Here is a 22,677-nt window from a genome sequence, read left to right on the forward strand (position 1 = left end):
GTGTTCCGATACCTCTACACATGTTGCTGCTGTGTTGTACACACGTCCCACGTGTTTGTTTCTATTGGTGGGAGAGTTAACCACTGGCCGTTGATGTAGTGCACAGAGTATTCAGTAGTATATAAGAGAGACTGTTTGGTACGGGCAACGTATAACCGAGGGAGTTATTCGATAATACGCGTTGCACACAACGCCCGAGGTCTTCGTCTTCCTCCAATTGTTCTCGACGATTTCAAGGAGTTTCCACGTTCCGACGTATTTGTCCGTTCCGACCAGTCTCGAAGAGTTTGTCCGTTTTCACCAGTTTCGAAGGGATTATCCGTTTCGACCGTTTTAAAAAGATTGTCCATTTGAACGAGTTTCGACGAGTTTGTACCATTTTGGAGGAGTTTGTACCATTTTGAAGCAGTTTGTGCCATTTTGGAGTAGTTTGTACCATTTTGAAGCAGTTTGTGCCATTTTGAAGCAATTTGTGCCATTTTTAAGGAGTTTGTACCATTTTGAAGGAGTTTGTGCCATTTTGAAGGAGTTTGTACCATTTTGAAGAAGTTTGTACCCTTTTGGAAGAATTTGTACCATTCTGCAAGAGTTTGTACCATTTTCCGACCACCTCCAAGCAACAAGTGTCGCGACCGTCGCCGCCGCCGCCGCCGCCGTAGCGGCTCCTAATTAGTAGATTGAATCACCAGGGGTTGACTCACCCTCTCCACGGGGGATCCGAGCAGCGCGCGGTTCCTCCTAGAAGAACGGAGCAGTCTGAAGCGATCCGCTTACAGCGCGAGCGAGCTAGCTGACCGGCGAAGCGTCGCGAAGGCCATTGGAATTTCAGAAATATGCGAACAACCGGACGTTCGATCTTTCTATGAGAGGAAACGCATTCGAGATGCCGCCAGCGAGTTTCACCATGAGAGCCTCTTGGGTTACGTTGACCCTGTCGATGTTCCTGTTCACCATCATACTTTTCCTAGCTGTGCGACGTGGCAAGTTTCTCTACGCCCTTAGGAAAGTGCCGTAACCTCCGGCCGCGTTTCCAATCATCGGGAATGCTTACGAGCTGTGCTGCAGTCCGGAACGTGAGTAGACAGTTGCTATTACTCCATTACCCTATTCCCACGGTGTTTATAGTACGACATTATGCTCGGCGAACGTGTAAATCGACACACTTTGAATAATTAAGTGTTTTTTTTTTAATTTTGCTGTTACTTGGGAAAAAAATGGCGTTTCTTAATTTTGCTGTTACTTGCAAAAAAAGAAAATGATCTTTTTTAACTTTGATATTGCTTGGAAGAAGAGTCTTTTTTTAATTTACCGTTATTAAGAGAACGACCGCGGATTTTTATGCAAAATGAAAATGTTCTGCACCCAAAGCAAGGAATAATATAGAAACTAACTACGCTTGATTTTTCCTTTGATCATCTTTTAATAGATTAACACACAAAATGAACATTTTAAAGTACTTTTAGTTTATGTACTATATTAAATTTGTTTCAAATTTTGCCATAAACATCCGAGAAAGGATCTCTATTACACATACCGATTATCGATTCGAAGGATCGGTAAATTCCAAATTAAATCATCGATCTTAACTAGTCTGCGGATCTTTGTGCAAAATAATTTATAAATTCTACGAGGTGTAGGTTAAATAGAAATGTAATTCCTTTTTACGAATAATTCGAATGATTTGAAGAAAATATATTTGTAATTTTTCCGAAAATCTCTTTTAGAGAGTTCGATATTTTCCCTGCCGCAATAACAGAAAATTATGGCAACGCGAAGCTGGAATCATCTAATTCGAAAAGAAGAATTCTCACCGAATTGTATTATACGAATGTTAGTGGCCGACAACGGTGAACACAGTAATGCGAGAGAGATCGCAAAGTACAATTTATGTAATGTTTCGCACAGTATTTGTTGCACGTATAAAAAGAAAGAATAACGCACCGAGGACGTATAGAAAAAGTGCAGAAAAATGTGTCACGGACGCGTGAAATATCTGGTACACGATGTATGTATCATCTGGAGTGAGTGAAATATATCGTCGGTTACTCGTTCGTGTAGTTTTATTTTCAATTTGACACGATTCGATTGATAGCCCCGGGGAGATCGGAAAGCGGAGAAACGCGCTAATCGAGCGAGGAGGTGTACCGACATTGACAATGAACAAGTGTGAGCAGCTTCGATTAATTAACGAGCAACGCTGAGAGAAAGTTGCGATAGCAATATGTCGGGAAATTGGCGAGTTAGTTTTCTCGAGAGAGTTTAAATATCTTGAGTATTTGAGGAAAAACTTGTGCATTGAAAAAGACGCGATAGCGAGACGTGCTTTATCTTGTTAAAAATTAAATAGCCTCATTTTTGTGGTTTATTGCAACACAAGCCGGGGAATAATGGAAGAATCTCTCTCTCTCTCTCTCTCTCTCGTTTGCTAAATCGAAGCTAATAATAGAAACGAAAAGTCGAGTAAAACACGATGGAACGGCGCATACATTTTGAAAACTCTTTGGAATGCAGAACCGAATAGTTATATGACGAACTGTCTTAATTAATTTTGGGAAGCATCGTTATTTTTATTTGAAGTTTCTAGAATATTTATTCGAATTGTTAGAATCTTTTGGAATCTTTAATAGAATTTTTTGGGATCTTTATTAGAATTTTTTGGGATCTTTATTAGAATTGTTTGGAATCTTTATTAGAATTATTTGGAATATTTATTAGAATTGTTTGGGATCTTTATTAGAATTGTTTGGGATCTTTATTAGAATTGTTTGGGATCTTTATTAGAATTATTTGGAATCTTTACTAGAATTTTTTAGAACATCCATTAAAATTCTTTAGAATCTTCGTTAGAATATTTCAGAACTTCCACTCGATTTTTTAACAATATTTTGCGATCTCCGTTCGAATAAAAGAAATTCGCCTCGGTAATAAAATCGGCAATAAAATCGACGGTAAAACGTCCGAGGCAATTGAATCGGTTGCACCGATCGGACTATAATTCGAGATGAAGCAAAACGACTAAAAAAAGAGAAACTGTATCGGATCTAAGGCGACTCGTTCGCATGGAAGAAGAGACGATGTTTTGGTGAATTGCATTTTACGAAGAAGATCATAAGGGATCACAGCTTATTAATGATCTCGTCGAGTGAGAGAAGTCAAAGTCCTTTTGGAAACGAAACGAAACGAAACGAAACGCACTGGTTTATCGCGAGACCGTTAATAAGGTCGGCGAACAAATCGGACGTTAATCAGAAAAGATAAAGCGCGCGTATGTAGTTCGGAAATAAGTAGCCTGCTCTAAATATGAGAGAAGCGAGGGAATATCGCGCGGCACGAGTGCACGCGCGAAAGGAATCGGCGAGAGCCTCTCACGAGACGAAACGGGACGAAAGAAGAAGCAGGTCGATGTCGCCTGCGTCCTGAATAACGCTACTGTACCGTATAATTGCATGGAATTCTATGCGATTTTTCGTACGAACACAACCCCTGGATAAAAGTTGTTCGTTGAAACAACGTCGTTTAAAAAGCGATCGCTATTTTTTTTCAATCTAGACGCGAATTTTTCTTTCTTCACATTTTAAAAAGGATCGTGCCAATGTGACTAAAATATACCGGTTTCGATTTAACAATCTAAATTTCGATTATAATTTCTATAATAATTTAGAATTTCCAATTAAATTTTTCCTAATAAAAACGAAGTCGAAGAAAAAGTTAAATTTCTATGAGAAATCTACTATATTGTAAATCAAATTTATAATATTGTAGCGGCACACGGTCGGCGACCGTAATAACCATAAAACTGTCCGCTTGCAGATGTCAAGGGTTCGACAGAGAGAAAACGTCCTTGACGTTTGCAAGAACCGGAAATTCCTTTGTCTCTTTATTTTTTATCACTGCTACATGTACTGCAGGCCTAGTCGCGGAGAAAGTCGCCGGCCGCGTACCGCTACCCGGCCGAACGGTCAGCGCGCCCCTACTACAGCGAGGGTTCGACGATGGCTGCCTCCCCCGCTAAACTAAACGGGGGAAAAGAAGACAGCGAGGATGTCGGGGACATAATATAAATAACAGAGACAAGAAACTGCGTTCTTCTTCTCGTCTAAACATTTCGCCGAGCTTCTTCACGTTTAAATATTCCGCCGTGCCTCATCTTGTAACCATCCGCACGCGCGTCATTTATAATATATACATCTCCGAATAAAGTCCAGTGCAATTTCAAACTGTGTCCTTCCGTTGTATCCCGAACACAACACACGTTACAATATAATATATTGGAGATATGGTATAATTATAAATGACCTTGAATAGAACTGGCAAAGATCTATTTCTGCACGCTGGCTCGGGTCAACGATCGTTATTGGTCGAATAGCATAGGATGATATCGAAGAGATTCTTTCGAACAGCGCGAAATTCCGTTCTCAACAGTGAAATTTTCACTGCGCGACACAGATTAATGAAACTCGCGGCAACGAACCAGCTATTAATAGAACGAAGATAACAAATACAATACGAATCTGCATCTTTTTCTAATTTAAAAATAAAAAGATAACGCTAAACGATAAAACAAAACTCAACGAAAACAATACAGAAGAAAAACAGTACAATATAATTGACGTAAAATCTTGTTAAAAGTGTTTATGTAAATATTACTACTCTAGTAGTCGCTTAGTCGCTTTCACATGGAGAGATCTGTTTAATTGATTTTTCTCGCTGACAATGCAAAGAACAAACAACACAAGTCAGCATTACTGATCTTCCTAACGCTAACTGATCTGTTACAGAAGCCTTCAAGAAGATGATCAACTGGGGAAAAGAGTTGGGAGATATGTACTTAATTTGGATAGGCACACACACACACACGCATGAGGCCCTTTATACTTCTCTATAAAGCTGAAGCGGTTCAGACATTATTGAGCAGCAGCGTTCACAGTGACAAAAATCTGGAATACGAATATCTGCAGCCATAGCTTGGCTCCGGCTTGTTAACTAGCACTGGTAAGCATTTTGCATTTTGTTCATTTACTCATAGTTTTATTTTATTCATTTTCTCATTATTTTATTTTGATCATTTTCTCATTATTTTATTTTGATCATTTTCTCATTATTTTATTTTGTTTATTTTTGAATGAAAATATTTAATACAAAAATTGAATACATAAATTGAATATAAGAATTGAATATAAGAATTGAATAGAAAAATTGATACCTTAAAATGCATATCAGTTGTGTAGATGATCTACTTCGATCAGTAGAATTTAGAAACATGTTTCCAGGTATATCGAGCACGATATAATGAATGTACAGATATCGGATCGGTGTTGTTCACTTTTCGAACACTCGAATATTTTCGTCGCAGACACGAGGCTAGTAAATAGTCGTTGCAACGATTACCATCAGTTGAATCATTGAAATATTCCGCTAATGTTTCGACATTCCTTGACATCCCGTGCGACGTGTATTCATTTCAAATTGTGTACATTATCTACGATAATCTACATAATGGATGTCTATGCAGGTTTCCGCATATAGACAGTCGAATTAATTTTAGCCACGTTAGTCAATAAAAACGAACGATGTTAAACACCAGTCGTGCTCATCTATTGGTCGCTGCATTCGCAGAACAAACGTATTAAATTAGCTTCCTGAATACCAATTAATTGGAACGATAATTACGTTGTCGTTATCACTACCTTTTGCGTTCAATGTAACTGATTCGCATCGCGTTTGATCCCCAATTCTTCTCACAATTTTTTGTTGTGAATTCAGTTGTTTTTTTTTCTTTAAATAATTCGAAAGTTTAGAAATGCTAATTCTTATTAGATTAAATCGGTATGAATCTATGAAACGTACAATTTCTTTGTCTTTATCGCAAGTCTACAGTTCTCGAAAGTCTAAAATTCTTTTTCTCTCAAAACTCTAAAATTCTCTTTTTCTCTAAAAAAATTCATCACTCTCCAATCGAACTAAATTAGAAGAAAGACCGAATTTAACAGGCATTCGCGATTCATTCCGTAAATCAATTAAATAAATTTCTTCATATCCTATCATCCAGTCGCATTTCTGTCGAAAAATGTCTACTAATTCGATCAAATTAAAAATCAGTTTCCAGAATGAACAAGTCCTATCATATCAAGAAATAAAAGAAGAATAAAAAAGAGTATAACGATTCTGTGCCAGGTGAAAAATGGCATTCATGGAGGAAGTTGTTAACACCAACGTTTCACAGTGGTCTTTTAGAGGTGTACTTCTAGACAGCGATCAGAGAAGCTGGAATATTGTGTGATATCCTGTCTAAGGAAAGAAGTCGGCAAATCTTCTTTCGACATTTCTCCGTACGTGAAACGAGCTACGTTGGACATAATATGCGGTAAGCGAACACGAAACTAGACAAAAGAGCAAGAAAATCTGAAATTACAATTAGTCCAATTCTATTTGCTATCGATTTGGTGATTTTTTTAATACGACAAAGGTCATTGTTCCGATCACGAGAGTAGTGCCGAGACATTTAGATTAATTTTTAAATTAATTTTAAAAAAGAGTATTGCATTCTTCTTCGTGAATAGATATCGAGAGGATTATGCTAATCTTACGAAGTGATACTACAATAATTTTTGTTCACTCATTTTTGGACTTTAAATCTACCACGATGATAGTTCTATCGGAATCCGACGTCCTCGGTGGACATTGTTTCCCTGCTCTCCTCAGCTTTTTTCTTTTCATTCTCCGCTCGTATTTTCTATGTTCGTGAGCTTGCTTCTTCTTCGAGTGTTTTGCAAAATAGCTGCAAGAGACGCGGCATTGTTTTTGAAAAAGAAGATTAGTAATTTAATAAGTTGGAAAACAAGTTGTCCGAACAAATTTATTATTAGCTCGCTCGCGTGTTTACGAATTCTATGAGGAATATTTTCTTGAATAATTTGCATTAACACTAAATAAAACAAACTAATCTCACAAGGTTACCGTCGCATCTGATATTTTGTACCGCAAGTTGCTACTAAAATTGCAACAGTTATTTCGGAGAATTTATACCAATATCGACGTAATAATTACCATGACTTGCTACCATACACCTTTTTCGTTCTCTTGCCCTTTGCCCTTCGCTTCCTTTTCGGTCTCGACAACTCAATTATACGTTGCGTGGCTACAAAAGAAAATGTTTTTTCCTAAAAATCATCTGACTACGGACGCGAATTTTTGAAATTACTGAAACCCATGCCACCGTGGAGCGAGAACTAATACGCACCCTTCGAATTTCAATTACAGTATTCTCTTCGCAATTGGCAAAAATGTTTCTACCATAATTGGCAAAAATGTTTCTACCATAATTGCAAAAATACTCCTATCATAATTGACAGAAGGGTCTCTCTACCTTTTCAGCGAACGGCAAAAATAAAAGGCATTTTCGCCAAGGGAAGATGTTACTTCGAATCATTTAACCCTTTCGTAGGCACTGTGAACTAAGCTTAGCGCCCACTTTTAGTGCGCATATGGATCCCAGGCTCAACTATCGCCACCGTTAAAACGCGCTGCCATCTTCTTAAAAATGATCGTGCCCATGAAAGAGTTAAAGCGTATTCTTTCGGATTTTTCGGACAGTCCGTATTTTTCTTGAACGTGTAAAAAGCGAGAAGTACGAACCGACCGGGTGTAGAGCACCGCGTGAAACGTAACCGATAGCTTGGAAGGGTGTTGATACGGCTGCCGTGGTTTCGAAAGCTCGATTATGCGTGCCAAAGCTTTCGGAATGCTCGCCGCGGTCGCACGACTTTGAAATTTCTTGTCGCTATCCAACCGAGCACGCGGTTCAGCCAATTGTTTGGTACGATCGGTTATTTCGTACAGGAGTGCCGATATTTTCACCTAGTCGACGAAATTGCAAATCAGATTCCGATAATTAATAATAATAATAATAATAAAAACAAAAAAAGAAGAGTTTCGATAATACACGAAAGAGATTCAGGAATGTGTCGATCAATTTTTGGTAGTTCGGGAATCATCCCTTTCCGGGGGTTAACATAATTATGGACACGCTGTATAGAATATTGAATAAGAAATTAATCTATTAAAATAAAAGAAAATTCTGCATTATCGTTCGTTCATTCTAATATATATAGTAATCTAATATATTCTAATTCTATAATAAACAAAAATTAATTAATGTAATATATAACAGTTAAAAAAAGAACCGAAATTAAAAGTAACCGTAGCTAAAAAATCAAAAATATTCATCCGGTTTCCTATGGACCAACGTAAAATACCGGGAAAGCTGATTATTAATTAATGTGTATATGTTATTTTATACGTGGCTGGGTTCCAGAAATATATCATCGCGACGTTTGGTGATCGTTAAATCTGTTGTCTTCGAAATCATATTCAATCGATCGGCTTCGCTGAGAAACAAATGCTTCGAAAATTATCATCGACTACTTAATATTATATTGATACTAAAAAATATTTTCACATCTACTTGACGATTTTGGGAAGTATTTTTTCTCGTTTGGCAGTTCACGAAAAAAACTGTCGCTAATTCAATACTGTGTTTCGATCTTTTTGACAACAGCTCTCCCACGATATATCGATTCGAACATCGATTAATAAAAACTATGCGACTCGCGAACTCGTTGTTACCGATGTTTCAGAGATATTTAAGCTTCTTAGCAAGAACCGAGTATGCATTCTGTATACCACGTTTGCTTTAAGACGCGACGTTTCACGATTTTGTAACAATAAATTGATTGGGCGCATATATATACATATATTCGAACCACGAAACTCACGAAACTGGAAAATATAAATTGAACAGCAATTTAATTATTTATTATTTATATTTACTATTATATTTATATCTATATATACTTATTTATATAGTTATCGACGTATTTGAAAAATGTATCTCGCAGCCATTAGCTCGATGTAATTTTCAATTTTCAATTTTCAATCTGTTACGGTCTGATCGAGGTTCCTTTGAATTACAAATTATTGAAAATTGAGAATTGAAAATTGAAGATTAAAAATTGAAAACTGAGAATTGAAAGTTACATCGATTGCTCGGATCTCACCACGTGGAGGTTGCTGCGAGTGGAGATCCGAAAGAAAGTCAGAACGAAGTCGGAATTTCTCTCTCTAGTTGTGGCTCTAGTTATGGCTCTCGTTATGGCTTTCTTTCTTACAGAAGTTTTGTTTTACCGTTTCGGTGCCACGTACGTGTTATCTCGGGATGCACTACCGTTCGTGCGGTACTGCAGACGAGTAAACATGCTTCGATTCAAGAGAACTTTAATTCGAAAAAGTTTGGTTCCTTTGACCAAACATAGAAAGGCAAGCTAAATGACCATAGATGGAGCAAAACCAGAAGCGCATGTTTAGTCGTTCTGCAAGCACCTTACACGTGCAGTGTCGATGCAAGCGACATAACACGTCCATGAGAGCGAAGCGGTATTACAAATAACCTACCCCCTTAATAAGTGGCCCCTTATTAATTAACACCTTAATATCTAACGCCTTAATAACTAACGCCTTAATAATTAAATCCTTAATAACTAAACACATAGTCAACGAATTATTGCGAAAGAAGCGAATCTAGCCGCAATAATTCGAGAGACTCTTTAATCCGACGGTTTATTTTTGCAATATCTATTTCTCTATCTTAAATTATCTAATAAAGTATTATAAAAATAAATGTTCCGATAAAGGAGTCTCTACTGTCTTAAGTCTTACTCCTTTCACAGGCACCGAGAACTACGCTTCCCATCCACTTTTACCGCGCGCATAGACTACCAGGCTCGAATATTCCTACCGTTCAAATGTGCTGTCATCTTGAAAATTCGTATTGTGCCCATGAACGGGGTTAATAACTTATCGAAATTACGCATCCGTCGGCGGACGAGATGTCTTCGTATGATGATGTCTAGACTGCGGATTTTTTCAATGCAAAATCAAGAAAAATACATCGATTGTAAGAGTTGTTGTTGCCAAATGGAAATTTTTGTTATTTCACGAATAATTTTGTAGAAAAGTTGAAATTATAATATAGATCACCGACTTTTGCCGAAATGGAAAAAATCCGCAGTCTAGTGATGTCCAGCGACGAAAACCTGACCCCCCCCCCCAACCGCCCAACCATCCAACCCTCTAACCCCCCAAAACCCCAAGCGATTCGGGTACCTCAGAGACGCTACTCCCTGTTAATCAATCACTGTTCGGTGATTGATTTCCCTACGGTATTTATCTATTTATCATCAAGAATTTATCATCATTATGAGGAAAAAATCTAAAAAAAATAAGAAATATATTTAATAAATATAATATTATATAAAATAAGAAATATATTTAATAATGGTAGTCCACTCGATATGCAGGATGTCCCGACATGATGATACTTCCGAGAAACGAGAGTTTCTCTCGATTATTCAAAGCAACTTTTTTCGTTAGCGAAAATGCAATTCGCGGCCTCCGAGTAATTAATTCGTAAATGAATTACTTCGAAATCAATGAATTACTTTAAACTAAAATCAATTAATTACTATATCGATCTACTTTGTAAATCTTTGAGCAAACTTTGTCCACGTGTTACTAACGAGGAACACTGACCAATGAGAGACGAGAAGCTCGCCTAGCGCTAGGAGACCGAGCCAATCAACAGAAATGGGCCCTGTCCACTAATTGTCACGGCCGCCTCGCGCCAGACGATCTCTCGCCTCTCATTGGTCACTGTTTTTCGCTAATAACTCGCAAACGAAGCCGCGGACTGCATTTTCGCCAAGGAAAAAGACTACTTCAAATGACCTCGGTAACCCGTCTCATTTCCCGCAAGTACCATAATTCTGGACACGCATATTTCAAACAAACGCGTGACCATATTCGCGCAACGCCATTTTCAGGTTATAGACATTGCTGTCCGAAAGCAAACGCGATTTCAGTGCATTCTTCCTCGAGACTCTAAATGCAAACGCGACGCTACGCGACGCTACGCGACGCGAACTATTTAATTCATTTGCAATGTATCATCCTCCCTGCATACTCAATACAATCGTAATTCCATTCTAACTTCACATCTCACAAATTCATCGCAACTCTATCATCCGAATAATCAATTTCACACCGAAAAATCGATTTTGCAAGTCGCAACGAACCCCTCATTCCCTCCATCGATCTACACCTGTTTCGATTCCTTGTCCCTTCTTTCGAAAACGATAAGACACGAAACAGGTTGCATGAAAAAAAAATTCTCGCAAAATTTACTGCTACAATGCGATCGAACCACTGCGTTTTTTTCGAAAAGTATGACATGCAGTGAAACGCGTTGTTACGTTCCCAGCATTTGACGCTCACGCACCATCGATTGGCAAAGACACGCATCGCTACGTCCAAAAGAAATCTACACACGATTTACTCCTCGAATCGCAAGGCGCTTCGATACCACGGCACCCTCTGCATTAGATGCTAATACAACGGTAGCAACGGTATCGTCGCGCGTGCCGACATAGGTGACCCAACTCAATGCGTCTTTTTTTTACGTCGACACTTTCGTACGATCGAGGACACGCACACAAAGGGTTGCGCGTTGTATCGCCCCGCGAAAACTTGGACGGAGCGACGCGCGTCGCGATGTCGCGCCAATTGTTGCAACTTGTTGATCTCGGAACGCAACAACGAGTTTCTGTTCTACGCATTGGTCCGGTGGGCGTATGCACCACGTGTTCGCACCCCTCCCCCCACAAAAACGAAAAGGGAAGAAATAAAACATTCGTGCTCCCTGTGCCGATTTTCCGGTGTCAACTCGCGAGATCAACCCGAACAGGCGTATTACGATTATATCTCGCGTGCAGAGAGGAAATCGAAGCGAAAGGGGTGGAAAGAAAAGCGCAATTTTCGCAACGCTAGTCTATAAAATTTCGTTAAATAGTATCTTAGTTAAATAGTAAGTTAAATATTATCTGTCAACAGCAACGCGAGCAGTGCATTCTTGATTTCGATGTTAATTAGCTCGATTCGGAAATTGAAAACTCTCCCGTGCACTTTCATTTATATTCACGCAACTCTAAAAGGGGGATCAACGATTGCGAGATGACGACGATGATGATGATGATAATGATGATGAAGCTGCGATCCTTGGAACGGCTACTCGCAGCGCGGCATTTGCTTCGCAACGCTAAAAAGCAACGCGTTGGCAAATATGATCGCGACGCTAAGACAACGTGTGGAGGTATCATCGCGACGCTATTATTTCGAGATAGCCTACCGACAGGGTCTGTCCCCAGATCCTTGGAATCCACCCCGGATTCCTACGCTACGCACCACCCACCCGCCTGGACGTCGTAAAGCCAGCACGGATGCGCCTCTTCGTCCGGGACGGTTGTTCCAGCAAACGGAATGAAGATTCCGCAAGCCGGCCGTCCCGGATATAGACCGAGGTCTAGTAACGCTGTGTTTTTTGCACAGAGATGGTGTTTCGCGGTCTTATGCTGCGAGGCCCGGCGCCTCCGACTATCTCGTTTAAAAATGAAACACGCGTGTTTGCAATCGCAATGCTAACTCAAAACCGTCTTCAATCTCATCTCGTGACACTAAAAGCATCGCGAATGCCGGCGCTGCGGAGGGTTGCAGCTGCAGCCTGGGCTCTGAAAGACGAACGAAGCTATACACTTGGCAACGCGATTATGCGGACGCAACGCTAATCCTTTGAAATCGGTTCAAAGAGACAAACACCGCGACAATTGGTTTCGCAACGCTAGGATGGAAAAATTGCGATGGGCCCAACTGAGCTGTTCGCTGGGACATCGGTCCATTGTTGCAGCTACGGCATGGGCGCCTGGAAGGTCGAACGAAGCTACTGGCAACGCGATTACGTGGATGCGACCCTAATGCAACGAACAGAAATCCAAAAGACTTGACTTGACTTTACTTTACTTTACTTTACTTTACTTTCTGGGAAGAACGAGTCTGGAGACTCTGAAATATCTGATGGAATTGCAAAGTTACAAGGCGGTCAGTTCGCAACGCTATGTTCAAAGCTATTGTACTTGATAATTCAAAGGAAAATCGCGTCTATTTTATATTCGCAACGCTACGATTTCTGTTCAAAATTAATTATAGCAACGCGTGAATAATTCGCAACGCTACGGCAAAAGTCGCGGATGTGCCCATCCGAGGCTGTTGTTGGGGTGGCGAGGCCTGCCTTTTGTGGCAGCCGCAGCATGGGCGCCTGCAAGGTCGAAGGGTAAACTAATTGCAACGCGATTACGTGGACGCGACGCTAATGCAACGAACAGAGAGATCCAAGAAAGAGACTGCGCTCTCTCAGAATGAGAGCGGAATTGCAAAAATCTTGAAAACAGATCAAATCACAACGCGAGATCGTATTCGCAACGCTATCTTTAAAGCTACGATGCACAAGAAATACAAAGACATCGCGATCGTTTCGTTCGCAACGCTATCTTTAAAGCTACGATGCACACAAGAAATAAAAGGAAATTGCGGTCGTTTCGTTTCGTTCGCAACGCTATATTGGAACTCGCGATTATTTGATTCGCAACGGTAATTTACGTGTCTCTGTTCAAAATGAATTCAAACAACGCGTGATCGTTTCGCAACACTATTCGCAAGTCGCGGACGTGCCCATCTGCGCTGATCGTTGGGGCGGCGAGGCCTGCCCATGTTCAAACTACTATACTACTACTACTACTACACTATTGTTACAACTAATATTTCTACGTACGAGTACAGTGGCAACGTGGTAACGACAATTGGCCCCTCGACAGTTTGTCGGAGGGGCCTCTTCAGCCTCTTTAGGCCTCTTCTTTTCTTCGGCAATTCACCTGATGACCCTAGAACCTTACACGTGCTCCGCAGCTATGTGCAATGCTGTTGGTGCAATAGAGCCGGTATCGTTTCGTTTCGAAAGCCCTAATTCCCGCGCGTACGCATCCGCGACCACGGAAGCTAAGAGAAACCTTGAAGGATCGATCTCGAGGCCTCTAATCGAACGTCGTGCAACGTTCGAATCGGCGTCGAGTCGAACACTTCGAGCCCTACCGGTGGCCGACTACCGTTCGAATCGTGGCCTACCCGTAACGAGGCGATAGCCGGCCCCGGCCCTACCTAACCATTTAAACACACACACACCGATAAGGCAAGTTACCTATCCTGCCTAACGCTATATTTAAAAATATGGCAAAGCAATCGTACCAACACATTCACTCCACGGTTCTCACACATACGCTGAGGTGCTAGCCTGCGGAGCATGTCCCGGGACACACTCTGACACCCCAACATGACCCATTTATTCGATTCTAAGGTACATGTTAGTTACTGAAATCGACTGACAATGGTAGCGATCATTGCGATATCATCGAATTTCAATTGGGAAGTTTGTATCATGGACGAGACTCTAACAGACTAATAATAATAGTCGTGTATCGTTTCGTTGAATTTCTTTAAGGGCTCTTGCGAGAGCTTCGATTATATTTTCATATATATTATATTTATTATATTTGTATATTATATTATTATATATTTCAACCGGTGAGAATGGAAAATAAGCATTCTGTGCACACATATTTCATAGATCCGCGTTGCACGGCGCGGATCGTATGGAATATGCTCAAGGTTAAAGCTAGCTCTGATCTCAAAGAGAACCGACAAAAAATCCACTAAAGCCTAACACACCATACAAGTGGAGATTATGTCGTGCACGATGCGCTAGTCATTGTCAGTCGCGGTTTATAATTGTTATTAATACCGTCCCATGCGCCGTTGCTCGCACCCAACCGAGCACGCTTGGGCACTCGAGAAGGATTCGAGCAACGAGCATGGAACCTCGGATCTCTGAAAATCCTAACTAAAAAGGGTTATTAGTTTCTCGGGCTAAGATGTTAAATCAAGTTATTGAAAAATGAATTGAAGCATGCAAGAGAATAGATATGTAATATATATATGAAGTGACAGAATGAAACATTTTTAATAAATTCACAAAATTTACAAACAATTTAATTTAAGATACTCCATTATTTGGAAACTTTAAACAAATATTGATTTACCTATCGCGAAACGTCTTTTCGCACGTGACCACTAATGTAATTAGGCGGAACAACATTATTATTTGATACATTGGTGCAGCAATTACACCAACGTAATTCTTCAAACATTCGTATTATGACAATCGTGTATGCAAAAGTTCAATTTTTCGGCAGCTTCGAGATAATAATATTTACAATATGAAACAATCCAAGGAAATCGCGACGTGCGAAAAGACCCTACCTACCTAGAAAACTGATTACCACTCAAAGGATTGCAGGGCAATCCTTTGGCCATTGTACTCGTCAAAATTGTCTACGTTATCTACGTAATAAAAAAAAAGGAAAACTGAACATTCACTCACTACTTGTTGGGCGGAGAGTGCTACGTTAGAGTCCTGGAACAAAAAGAAAAGCAGAGACATATTAAAATACCGTCCGTCATCGTTCACGAAATAATTATTCAATTTTAATTGAATAATTGAAATAATTGAAAATTATACTAACAACCCTGCCTCCTCGACGAAGCCCGACACGTTGCCTCTCGATCTCAGCAGTCATTTGCAGTAGCCATTTGCAGCAGTCGTTTGCAGTAGCCATTTGCAGCAGTCATTTGCAGCAGCGATCGTCTTCAGATCTGCAACAGCAATACAAAATTCGGTTAATTTCGATCGCAATGCGAAAACAGATTAGAATGAATAAGCAAAGAGCTGCGACGTACCACGTAGCAATCTTTGTTATCGCGATTGATTTTGTCCTCCTTGGATTTCGAGGAAAATGATGCAACGGTCAGCCGAAAACCCACCCGAATACGGTGTAACCGAGGCCCACGGTCGAATACATAAATAGAACGACGAATCTGCGACGTGAAAATCGCGGCCGCGAGCGCGATCAAGCGCGATCTGAACGGAGAGATCAGGCGCGATCTCAAGCCGGATGATCGAACGCAATTTCAAGCGAAATTAAGCGTGACCTCGGGCGAGATGAAGCGCGATCAAGCGCCAATTATCCCGGCGAGCCGATGTGCCAATTAAATATTTCAGCGGATGATATTCAAAAATAATATATAATAAATATCACGAAATAACCGGAGAATAGAATTTAGCGAACGACGAGAATGCCGGCGGATAAGGTGGCCGAGAATATAGCGGACCAATCCCTTTCGATTCGAAATCGCCGAGCAAATGATTCGAGGAAAGACGGAGCACGCGATCGCGGTCCGCGGACCCACCCTTCGCGAACCGAGGCTGCCGAGCAAATGACTTCGCGAATGTCGGACTAGCGGTCGCGTCGCCCCACCCGTTCGACATGGTGGCTCGTAATTAATCTCTCCCCGTCGCGTTACCGTATTACGTTTTCGAAATCCTCGCGACGTATTTACAGCTGCGCCCCGATTTATTAGGGTATACAGGCGACCGCGAGTCGGCACAAAAAATACAACTGTTACTATTCTCCTTTGAAACAAGTAGAAACCGAAACGCTGCGCAATTCGCGCAATAAAAAACTAACCCCCGTTACCTCACCCTGTTGTTGCGTCGTTCCGCGCGAAATCAAATATTTCGTTGTGCAATCATTTTTTCGGACCGTTATTCAGATATTATTATATCATTATTGCGATTATTATAACGATAAAATTATGTTGGAACGTATTATATTATTATATGATCATAGTATTATAATATTGTTATTATAATTACTATGATTATGTTAATAACAATTAATATATTAATATAATTTTGAGTGGCGAGTCACCGGTCGAACGCGAAGGATTAAATGATTTAGAAGATAGGAAATATAAAATTACGTACGTTCACGTGCGACAGCGTTATATGTAAAATTACATATTTATTCACAGATATATTATTGCGTAATTGCAATTAACGATCACGTACACTATTTTTACAGATAGCTTCATGGGATGCCACATCAACGCGCAAACGGATTTAAAAAACGAATACGTACAGGCTGTCAATACGTAAGTAAATTTTCTCGTCTCCCAAAGAATATATTATAATTTCACCTAATATTATTATTATTAAAACTGTATATTATTTCTTAATACATTTTTCTCAAGCGCTGGCAAAAAGGATTTGAACATCTTTCAAAACGCAATTAACTTCGATACTGGACCGAACGCGACTTTAATGTCCCAATGTTTTCGAATTATTAATTTATTATTTTTTAATTCGCGATTTTCAATTCGGTTGCATCGTCATTTGCGATTCATGCAATTTAATTGTCCAGTATTTTGCAATTGTGCTGTGATTGCAATTACGAATTGCATTGTAATTGAATCGAATTGAATAGAGATCCGAATCACAGATTACAATGTGATCGAATGATAATGTAATTGAATTGCAATGCGATCGAATTACAATGTAATTGAATCACGATGTGACAGAATTACAACGCGATTGAATTGCGATGTAACCTTTATTCATTAAAATTCCTCGACCAATTCGATCGTAACTCTGCGCGAGCCTGGCCAAGGGGATGCTAATTAAAAAACTTGAATAAAATACATTCAATCGAAAAATATGCAAGTTATACTTCGACATAAATATTCCGTCGTCTTCTCAGATTGGCCTCGATCTCCCAAAGAAGATTCCTAAACGTCTGGATGTCTTTCGATCCGATCTTCAAATTAACGAGATGGGGCAAAAATCACGAGCGCACATTGCGCGTCGTTCACGGCTTCGTCGACAAAGTAAATATTCTCATCCCACCGTCTAACCCGAACGAGGTGCATAAAGGGCGAATGGCGTCGAGGGCCACGTGTGTCACGTACAATGATCTTGTTCGCAGATCATCGCGGGGAGGAAGGGCCAGTGGCAAGCGAAGGAGAAGAGAAACGCGGAGGAACGGGTTACCAAGTACCAGACTTTGCTGGACTTGCTGTTAGATCTGTCGCAGAACGGCGACGCCCTCACCGACGAGGACATTCGGAACGAGGTGAACACGTTCATATTCGCCGGTCACGATATCACGGCCACCAGCGTGTCCTGGATCCTTTATGCGTCAGGCCGCTATTCGGAGTATCAGGCGAGTGTACTGGCAACGCTCGTCGCGCCAGCGAATTCAACCTTTCTGGTATCGACCATGAAAATCGTGTGCACGCGAGCGAAAAATTATCGAGCACGTTCGAGACCCAGTTCGGGCAAAGACTGGGCGAGTAAAATCGTATAAACTTTACAAACCTTTTTGTAAACGAGTGGAACAACATTCAAAGAGGAACATAGATGCGGAGATAAAACTGTTATTGGAAGTATGTATTAACCCTTTGCGAGTTAACCCTCGAGTGGTGCACTCCGAGGCACCGCTAGAATTTTTGTATCATCGAAATAATTCTTATATCAAGAAAGTCTAGATTTGCACCCTGTCATGTAAAATGGGAACACTGTAAGACGGAACAATTATTTTAGGTTTACAGTTGAAACGGCTTCGAGCGTAAAGGGTTAAGAAAACAACAACGTTTTCCCATCAATTTTACCGATGGAAAAGGAAGAACGTGGATGATAAAAGAGGGACGGCGGATGACGAAAGCGAAGCAATTTATCCGATATTTGTCCGCTGACTGACGCGAGCCAGATTAGGGTGTCAGAGTCCTGTAACGCGCCCGTGGCGCAGCTACCGCGACTCCCATTGCCAAGGTTCGCCGGCTGCTACACGGAGTGGCTGAGCTTCTCGGATCAGTTTGAGTCGCTGATCGTGAAGAACCGGACTCTTCACGACGTCCAGCGACTACAGTACCTCAAGGGTGCTTTAGAGGGGGAAGCAGTGTCCGAGATTGCTCACTACTCCGTAACAGCAGCGAACGCCCTTGGTCAGGAGGTATGACCAGAAGCGGCTGGTCGTCAGTGCGCTCCTGTCGAGCTTCCTGGCCCTTGCGCCGCTCACCCGCGATCGCGACGGCAGCGGTCTCGCCTTGCTGCGTCGTCGCACTAACGAGGCGTTGGCCCAGTTGCGAAATTTGTGGCGGCCGGTGGACCACTGGGACGACCTGCTGGTCCACCTAACGGTGGAAAAACTCGATCCAAAGTCGAGAGAGGCGTGGATCCACGAAATCCGCGCCGCCATTGATCCACCCACGTACGTCAGTCTCGACGAGTTCCTGGAGCATTGGGCCGGGTCCTTCGCGGAGCTCAGGATGACCCCGGAGCCCTCGGCTACCTCCGCGGAGCGTAAGCCGGCCCGACCTCCACCACCGGTACGCTCCCACGCGATGGCGACGACGACGGCGAGCCGTTGCCGGAAGTACGGCGACAACCACCTGCTGTTCCGGTGCCCTGCGTTCAGGGGCATGGCGCTCAACCTGCGCCGGGATTTCGTTAGGGCGCACGGTTGCTGCATCAACTGCCTCCGTTCGGGACACCCCGCGACATAGTGTCCCTCCGCGTCGCGCTGCTCCGTTTGTAACGGCTCGCACCACACCCTGATTCACCAGGATTCCGGGGTTGGTGGCGGGCCAAAGTTAACTGTGGTAGAACCCGGGCGGGAGGCAGCGACGAACATCTCCGCATCGTCCGCAGTCCACAACTGCATCGCATGCTGGAGCGGCAGCAGGGCCGTACTGCTCGCGACCGCTCTAGTATGGGTAGTGACACGCGACGATTGGGGGGGGGGTAAGGCCGGTGAGGGCCTTGTTGGACCAGGGATCGGTGGCGACCTTCGTCTCCGAATCCCTCGTCCCGGCCCTCCGCATTCCTTAGCGGCCCGTGGCTATCACCGTGACGGGTGCGGGGGACGCGTTGGTGGGTCGCGTGACTTCGCGGGTCGACCTGGTCTTACGGTTGACCGGGCGCGGGAACGCTCCTGTGCCGCTTTCCGCATTCGTCCTCCGGAGACTAACCGGGTACGCGCCCAAGACGACCGTCGATATTCGCGTTTACTCGCATCTGCAGGACCTCCTTTTAGCGGACCCTGATCCGACTTTAGATTTCCCAGTAGATCTCTTAATCGGGGCCGATCGTTACGGTGATGTGATCGGTCCCGGCCTGCGCCGCGGAACAACCGGCCAGCCCATCGCGCAGGAAACGGTATTCGGTTGGGTCGTCTCGGGCGCCGCGTCGACACCCGCGAACGATCCCGATCCCTCCGTGACGTCCCTGCACTGTCGCGCGGAGGAGAAGTTGGTGCAGCAATTGCGATTGTTCTGGGAGCTCGAGGAGGCGAGTCCCAAATCTGTTTTCTCCCCTGACGAGTCGAGGTGCGAGGAACATTTCGTCAAAACCGTCTCACGGCGGGCGGACGGACGATACGTGGTTCGGTTACCCCTGCGTACCGAACCACCCCTCGCACTCGGCTCGTCAAAGGGCCGTGCCCTAGTCATGCTCCGTGGAGTCGAGCGGCGACTCAGAGGCGACAGTGTTGGAGACCGCGTACCGGGGCTTTCTGGCCGAATATGAGGCCCTCGAGCATATGGAGGAGGCCCCTCAGGGACCGCAGGATGGCGCGGTTTTCCTTCCGCACCACCCAGTGGTCAAGCGGAACATGGACGGAACACCGCGATTCCGCGTTGTTTTCAACGCCTCTAGCCCCACTTCCAACGGACTGTCGCTGAATGATTACTTACTGACGGGGCCGAAGTTGCAGCGAGACATCTTCTCGGTACTGTTGCGCTGGCGAGTCCCGCGATTCGCCCTCAAGGCCGACATCGAGAAGATGTTTCGGCAGATCCGCGTGCACGAGGAGGACGCGGATCTGCAGCGGATTTTTTGGCGGCGTGGTCCCGACTAAGAGCCTCGCGAATTCCGGCTCACCACCGTCACATACGGGACGGCCTGCGCCCCATACCTAGCTCAGCGCGCTCTACTGCGGCTCGCCGAAGACGAGGGAGCGCACTTCCCTCGTGCGCGAGCGATAATGCGCTCGAATTTCTACGTTGATGACGCTCTCTTCGACGCTGACGGGGTAGAGGAAACTATAGCCTGCCGTGACGAGCTCACACGCTTCCTAGGGCGTGGGGGCTTCCAGCTAGGAAAATGGGCAGCCAACACCCCTCTGGTGTTGGCGAATAGCCAGAAGTCGGCGGCGGTGGACCTCACGGGGGCTGCCCAACAGCACCATCCCGTGTTGGGGGTGGATTGGAGTCCGGATCACGAAGAGAGCGGTGATATCGGTGATCGCGCGCTTGTACAACCCGCTGGGCTGGGCGGCACCGGCAGTAATCAAAGCAAAAATATTGCTGCTGGAGCTATGGTTGGGGGGTGCGGATTGGGATGCTCCGCTCCCGGACGAGCTCAACCAAACGTGGCGCGAACTCGTCGCCGTGTTACCGCTCTTAAGCGCCGCGCGTGTGCCACGCTGGTTTGGCACCTTTTTTGTCGAATAAACGGCGAGGCGGCAAGACAATAATACAATCAGCGTGCGTTGGCCCGACCGTCAAACGCTGGCCTCGGCCGTATGTATACGCGGCGTTTTTGTCTTAGAAGGCAATGACCCGGCCATCGACACCTGACGATGCTTCCCCTTGAACATCGGCCAGGTGTCTATATATACTGCTGCACATTTCGATAACCGTTACACTTCACTTTTCTACGCTGAACAGAGCCGTGCTCTAACAATCGTAATTATTAACAATTCTTTTGCGCCGTGCGCAACACATTTTATACAAGTTTACGTGGACTGTGGAGTCCGAAATACCTCAGCGAGCGACACGTCGTCGGACTACATCATTTTGTCTCCTTACGACCTCCGGCAATTATTTTGTGCCGTACGCAACAATAATAAAATTATGATATCTATAAAAGTAAAAGGATTAGCGTTTACTTCTAGTATTTACATCAATACTACTACTAGTATTTACATTTCGGCTCGTATTGCGACTGTCCTCGAGCATCAGTCTGGTCTGGTCTGTTTAGCGCGCTTTGACGGCTACCGCTTGGGTAGTCGAGTTTCGTCGAGCTAAATGGCACGGGAAGGGGTTAGTGTTCGCATGTCCGGAAATGATTTTGCTCTTTTACTACTTTCACGTACACGGCGGATTTCGCTGATAAAAACATCGCCGACCGCGTACCGCCACGGGGCTGAGCGGCCGCACGGTCAGCGTGACCTCGTAAAATCCCCAAGTTAGCATTAGAAAAATATGGTAAGACGATGACCATTTTCCCCGCCTAACAGGACAGAGGTACAAGAAAAAGTAACCACAAGGGTGTTCCTTAGTTACATGTGTAAAAAATGATTTTTGAGGGTGAAGAAATAATGTGCGCAAAATTTCAAAGCGACTGGACAACGGTAACCGGTGTCGCATCGGGATCAAAGATTTGAAATTTCTATTATTTACGTTAATTTTAATATAAATGTGTTCCACTGTTTTAGAGGCAATACTAAATATTTTTTAATGAAAATATAATCTTACGTGTATATAATATTATCGAGATTTAATTTAAAATTATACGTTGTAATAAAATTAATTGAAATATCTTATAAAATGTTACATACTGGTCAATATACGACTTTTAATCAGATTGATTTGCTGGCATTTGGATGACGTCACCGATAATCTTCCAATACTTGTAAAATGAATTGTTTATTATATTCATTTTTCTTTAATAAGTTAGTACATTCGATGATAAACTTCAAGCCTCGTTCTACATGGTCATTAACTAATTTAAAATTCCTTACTATTTCTAAGGCTCTTTTATACGTTTCATCGCTTTTCGGAATG

The 22,677-nt window shown here is 43.0% G+C and overlaps 1 protein-coding gene across 1 annotated transcript; it reads left to right on the forward strand.

Annotated features, from left to right (window-relative positions):
• Positions 1–904: 904 nt before the first annotated feature.
• On the forward strand, positions 905–22,477 carry LOC117219384 (cytochrome P450 4C1). Its single transcript, XM_076524268.1, is given in 6 exon segments — positions 905–1,006; positions 6,141–6,275; positions 6,277–6,364; positions 16,917–16,986; positions 17,592–17,718; positions 17,817–22,477. Coding segments are annotated over 6 exon segments (903 nt in total). The 3' UTR covers positions 18,198–22,477.
• Positions 22,478–22,677: the final 200 nt, after the last annotated feature.

This window comes from Megalopta genalis, chromosome 8 (assembly GCF_051020955.1).
Source record: "Megalopta genalis isolate 19385.01 chromosome 8, iyMegGena1_principal, whole genome shotgun sequence".
Lineage (NCBI taxonomy): Eukaryota > Metazoa > Arthropoda > Insecta > Hymenoptera > Halictidae > Megalopta > Megalopta genalis.